This window comes from Gossypium arboreum, chromosome 1, assembly GCF_025698485.1.
Source record: "Gossypium arboreum isolate Shixiya-1 chromosome 1, ASM2569848v2, whole genome shotgun sequence".
NCBI classification, from domain to species: Eukaryota; Viridiplantae; Streptophyta; class Magnoliopsida; order Malvales; family Malvaceae; genus Gossypium; species Gossypium arboreum.
The window spans coordinates 119941401-119947486 of NC_069070.1; the positions used below are offsets into that span (position 1 = coordinate 119941401).

Below are 6086 nucleotides of genomic sequence, written 5' to 3' on the forward strand. Positions count from 1 at the left end.
CGGCAAGTGGTGGAGTTTTACGAGATTCAAATGCTTGTTGGATTGTTGGCTATGCTAAATGCCTGGGAGTTGCTGGTATTTTTCAAGCAGCAGCTAGAGCTCTTCTTGAGGGACTAATCTCGGCCCGAAACGGAGGATTTCGAAAAATTGAGGTCGAATGTGATCATGCATTACTGATTAGAATGATGTGCAGCAGCCATGCTTGTTCTCACGCGACAAATACAGGATTTATGTAGAGAGACCCGCAATAAAATTTAATTTTAAGAAAAATATATCACACATAATATGAAGACTCATATTACCAACGAACCAAATGCATATTTCCCTAAATCTTAACTATAGTGCTGCTGCAAATACAAATGATTTGGTGACTGAAAACTATTGAATCTTAAGCAGAAAGCAGAATTATTGATTAATGTTCATTTATGAAGACTCATATCAGCAAATCGTTTTTAAGAAAAGAATATACAGTGAAAAGGCAGCAGTAGCCAACATTATCATTACATAACCTTTTAACTCAATGAAACAGAAACATGTTCCCACAGAAAAAAAACAGAGTAATTTTATGCCATAAATGCTATGCGGATGCTATATATATCTCTTGAGCTCCGGGTAAGTTCATCCTGCGATTTGCTTGGCTAAAGTTCCAGGCCCATAATATATAGCGCTCTACAGTCTCGGGGCCGGACGAGGATGAGGACTGTCCCATTCTGTCACGATGTGGTCACGAGTGATTTCTTTGAGCGAACGACAACCGCTCAACGCCATGGTTAGCTCGAACTCCTCACGCAGCATCGAAAGCACTTTCCTCACGCCAGCTTCTCCTTCAGCAGCCAATGAGAACACCACTGGTCGCCCAATCTGAGATTTAAGCATCATTGTTATAATATTGCACCATTGTATAATATCAACTTTTGCAGATTCATGGTGCAGCCCCTATAGGGGCAGGACAGTTATATACTTACAAATATACCAGAGGCTCCCAATGCCAAAGCTTTAAAAACATCGGTTCCACGCCGGACACCACCGTCCAAGAAGACAGGAACCCGACCTTGAGCAGCTTTGACAACCTGAGAGAGTTTCAATAATTTGTGAAACATGAAGTTTTTGGTAATGTGCTCCCTATGTCTGAAACCATTGTTTACCTCTTCCAGGGCCATGATAGTGGCAGGAACATAATCGAGTTGGCGAGCTCCGTGGTTGGAGACGATGATTCCGGCTGCTCCAGCCTCTACCGCTATCCTTGCTGTGAGACAAGCATAGGTATAGTTCAAAAAACCAGTATATGTTATCGAAACGGAGAAACAGAGAAGGGTTCGAGTTCTTTCTTACCATCTTCAGCAGTGAGTACACCCTTCACAAGAATTGGCAATGTAGTGATTGTTTGAAGCCATTTCACATCCTATGCATAGCCAATAGAGTTCATTTATTACACGTTTAATCAAAACTATAGCATGTACATTGTAAATTAACCGATAGAATCCCTGGATCGGCTTGTGCACATACGTACCTTCCAGCTAAGGGAACGATCGATTTGTCCGGCAACATACGAAGCAAGACCCGAGTCATCAGCCTGCATGGCTCCCAATAACAAGTTAAACATCATAGGAAACAAATGCTCATCTCATTAGTATATTTTTTAACACTAATGTCGAAAGGACTACTCACTTTATCCATCTTGCCAAGGTCCAAACCTTCAAAGTTCTTCAATGTCAAAAATGGTGGTAAAGTGAACCTGCAAGGGAATTTTGAAACATAAGACTCTTTGAGTGTAACTCGAATATATTACGAAGAATGCTTAACAGCCTCGAAGACACTGCGAGACAATAATACCTGTTCTTGATATCAGCTTCTCTGCGACCGAGTCTCGGAGTATCAACTGTAAGGGCAATTGCCTTGAAACCAGCCCTCTCGGCTCTTCTAACTAGCTGTGCAACTACATTCCTGTCCTTGTATACCTTGAGATTTGACATCGAAGATCAGTTGATGTACAAATATAGGACACCAATGTATGCATTATTGAACTTACATAGAGTTGGAAAAACCGAATGCCGGGTCCTGTCGAAGCAACCTCCTCAACACTAGAAGTTGCCCATGAGGATAATGTCTGAAATGATCAACAAGCAAGTTAAAAATGAATTGGAACACTGTCACCGGTTATGGATCGGTTTTAGCATAAAAACATTCGACGATTAGGGTTAAATAAGTCGGGAATGAGAAACCAAACCATGATAGTTCCAGCAGCCGATGCAGCCCTAGCTGTTGCATACTCCCCTGTCACACAAATTGAAAGGGATCTCACTCAAATTGGCTTCCATGAAACAAGAACTAAATAACAAAATGAAACCGATTCCATACCTTCAGGATGAGCCATTTTTTGAAAGGCAGTTGGGGCAATCATGATAGGCATTGATATCTTGAAACCCAACACAGTTGTGGTCATGTCTATCTTGCTTACATCGATGAGAATACGAGGACGAAACCTTAAGAACAAAGAATGTAAACAAATTGAGACATAAACATTTAGCAATAAAGGAACAATCTGGTCTTTGTTTTGAAAAAAAAAAGCTCACAGTATCTTAGTGAAAGCAAATCTATTCTCATGCAATGTCCATTGGTCCTCAGCACCAGATGCGTAGTAGTCATACACCATCTTTGGCAACTTTTGCTTTGCAATTTCTTGATACTCGGTCACATTTGTTATCTCCATCTTTGCGGTGAAATGTTAAAAGAGTCTTCTGTCTGAAAAAACATATGATACCAGTTAGGATTAGGGACCAAAACAATGTAACCAGACTGAATGGTACGGACAATAGTTCAATCAAATGTCGGGCTTCAAGACCTAGACTATGAGCATCTTTTTTTTTGCATTCATTATCTACCTAACTTTACATAAACATTTAAATAATTAAATCAATTTTTTAAAAAAAATATTCTTTTAGTAATTTTAAAATATTTTAAAAAATAATATTAAACTAAACCATGTTATAACAAAGTTCCAAATACATGCATAAAACTATAGAGATGAGAAGAAACTAATTCAACTTATGTTACATAGACATAGACATAGACATGGTTCATTGTGTATATAAATATTTTAAAATTTTCTATGTATTTAGAATTTCTTTTAATATATTTAAAAATTCCTTTAAATTTCAAAAATAGAAATTCTTTGGATTCGTATTAGCATAAATTTTACTAAAATTTACCCGATAAGATATGTAAGATACAAAACCAATTAAAATAAATGAGGCTCTACCCTTTGAAATTAAGAAATTGAATTCGTGAGCCATTTGCTTCCATTTTTCAATACTTTTAACTACATGTTTAACATGAAAATTAACTCCCAACTTTTATTTGTTCTTTAAGCATCTTCATTCAATATTTACATTTCATATATATTCAGATATGAATTTATTATAGGATACTTTAAATATGTTAGAAATATTCGTCCTAAATACATACTCATATTTTAACATTCAACTTGAATTTAAATAACATAAATTCAGATAAAAGGAACAAGAAAGAAAGATATTTAACCCAAAATATTCAATGGAAAAACATAAATACAAACTACATAATAATTTACTGAGTCAAATTCATTTATTCTAAAATACTCCTATTCAATATATATTTGAATATGAATATAGAAAAATTATCATCCCAACATATGAAAAGAACTTGGGATAAAGTTTATATGTCCAACACACCAATATCAGAGAATTAAACTGAAATTTAGCTAACATAGCAAAACATATATGGGGGAAATGTAGTGTAAAATTGAATAATGCAGCAGAATCATAGAAAGTGTACATATTTTAGTCTACTATCTAAACCGACATGGCCAAAAGACCATGAAATAAGGTAGAGAAAAGGCATACCCTTGGGTTCCAAGACTATGGAGCACAGTGCATGAAGGGAATTAAACCAGTTATGGAAATACTCTACTTATTAATAAGGGACTGATTGGCAATGAAAAATGTTTAAAAAAAAGGTTTTATATTAAAAAAATGGGATCCATATTAAAACAAGTAAGAGTATATATTTATATTATATTATATGGAAATTACAAGTTTAAGTGGATGAGCATTTGGAGGTGAGAAATTGAGACCAAATCCTATTTTGGGGTATTGGGGAACTCTCATCCACTTATCCTTTGTGTGTTTCACAGTGGTTCTTTTCCTATATTATCATTTCTCATCCCAAAATAAATAAATAAAAAGAATAAACGGATAAGGGAAATTAGAACAATGAATAAGGTATATAATATATTTAAAAAATTCGTGACATGTGAAAATGACAACAGTGGTTCTGGCTCTCCCCACCTCACTCTCTCTATGGATATACGATATGAATGCTACATTTTGGTAAAAAAATTAAGTTGATGTCTATTACAAAATTAAAAGTAATTAATTGAAACTAAATAAATAAGAATAATTAATAATGGTATTAATGATTTTTGTCAAAATTATCCTGGTAATAAAAGGAAAAAGAAATGAATTTTATACAAGAAACACATATGTCAAATGTTTTTCTCATTTTCCTGTTTTTTTCTAAGTGATTAATTTATTTAATTTTTAAACTAAAAGGGACTTAAGAGGTATGTAAACGTACTTATGATTTAAATTAGGCTTGAATGAGTCCGAACTACTTTGAGAGCTCAAAAATTATTTTATGGATCCTTTCCATCACATCACTCATGGTCTTTTTCCAATTATCTAATGTCATTTTAACAATTTTTTCTATGTAATTAATATATAATTTTGGAAATTTTTTACCCCGAACCTAGAATCTTAAACCTTGAACCCTGAGCTCAGAATTTTGACCCTAAACCTCAAACTCGAACCTCGAATCTTGAACCCCTAATTTTAAACTTGGGTTTTAAGGTTTAAAGTTCAAGTTAAGGGTCTAGATTTGGGGTTTATTTTTTTGAACAAATTGGTTTAATGATAATATTCATTAATTATATTAATACATTTTATATATTGTCCTCAATGGTTTTTGCACAAAGAAAAATGAAAGTAAATATTGGCTTAATGGTTATCTAACGTTTAACTAATACTAAGCGGTATTACATGGTCGGATCGTAATACAAAAAGATAACTTATATCAATAGATGAACCTAAACATGTCATTAGTCTAATCGAAAATGAACAAATTGATTAAAAGACTAATATGTCATCTCTCGAAACCATCTTTTTAGGGCCAAAAAAAACGGGCGATCGACTTTTTGAAAAATAGAAATATGGAGTCGCCACCGATCCTTTTGTTTTGGTGTGATTGGATCACCTAAAAATTTAGTTATTTTAATAAAACATTTCTTTTTTACTAAAACAACGATTTTGGTCTTACGAAAATATGAGAAAACGGGTTTCGGAGTCGGTTACGCATGAGGAAGGATTAGCACCCTCATTACGCCCAAAATTGGTACCAAATCAATTAAATACTGTCCTTTTCTCTAAGATTTAAAAACGTTTTTGAAATGTGGTTCCCTTTCGATGACATTTGAATAACCCGGGTTGGTCATCAAAATTCTCTTGCTTAAGAGGAATATAGCATTACATCCAGCACAATAGGACATGATCCTTTATGCCCTCGAAAACATGATAAATTTTGACTTCCAAAAATTTATATGTTGAAAACCGCAAAAGGATGACCAATTATCTTGTCCAACGGGAAAATCGAAACGCAGCACAGTAGGGCACGACTCCTCGAATTTCTAGATATCAGACATTGCCTTATTTTCGAATTTAGAGAGTATGAGTGAAATTCTAAAGGATCAATTTGGACAAACATGAAATCGCAACCCAGCACGATAGGGCATGATTCCCCGAATTGTCAAACATCGAATATTACCTTCGTTTTGAAGAGTTTTTAGAAAACGTGAGTGAAATTCAAAAGGGACCTTCGATTATTTTGAACAAACGAGAAATTGCAACCCAACACGTTAGGGCACGATTCCGCGAATTGCCAAATATCGAATATCGCCCTCGTTTTAAAGGGGTTTTAAATGAATAATTATAAAACTAGCTTAAAACGCCTTAATAACTTGACTTGAAATGAAACGGAATTAATCTTAAAGATTT

The 6086-nt window shown here is 34.4% G+C and overlaps 1 protein-coding gene across 1 annotated transcript; it reads right to left on the reverse strand.

The window, feature by feature from the left end:
* Positions 1-405: 405 nt before the first annotated feature.
* LOC108480566 (glycolate oxidase 1-like) lies at positions 406-4179 on the reverse strand. The gene is made up of 12 exons (XM_017783603.2): positions 3882-4179; positions 2574-2742; positions 2359-2483; positions 2228-2274; positions 2030-2107; positions 1834-1958; positions 1669-1735; positions 1511-1573; positions 1333-1402; positions 1146-1246; positions 966-1070; positions 406-861 (listed from the first exon to the last, which is right to left on the reverse strand). Exons 2-12 carry the CDS (start codon positions 2708-2710, stop codon positions 670-672), a joined length of 1110 nt encoding a protein of 369 aa, XP_017639092.1. The 5' UTR covers positions 2711-2742; positions 3882-4179; the 3' UTR covers positions 406-669.
* Positions 4180-6086: the final 1907 nt, after the last annotated feature.

Coding starts and splice junctions, on each gene's coding strand:
- LOC108480566 (XM_017783603.2), bottom strand. CDS start 2,710: ATGGAGATAACAAATGTGACCGAGTATCAAGAAATTGCAAAGCAAAAG. Junction 1,247..1,332: donor TGTACTCACTGCTGAAGATG/GTAAGAAAGAAC, acceptor CTTGTCTCACAG/CAAGGATAGCGGTAGAGGCT. Junction 1,071..1,145: donor CTATCATGGCCCTGGAAGAG/GTAAACAATGGT, acceptor AAACTCTCTCAG/GTTGTCAAAGCTGCTCAAGG.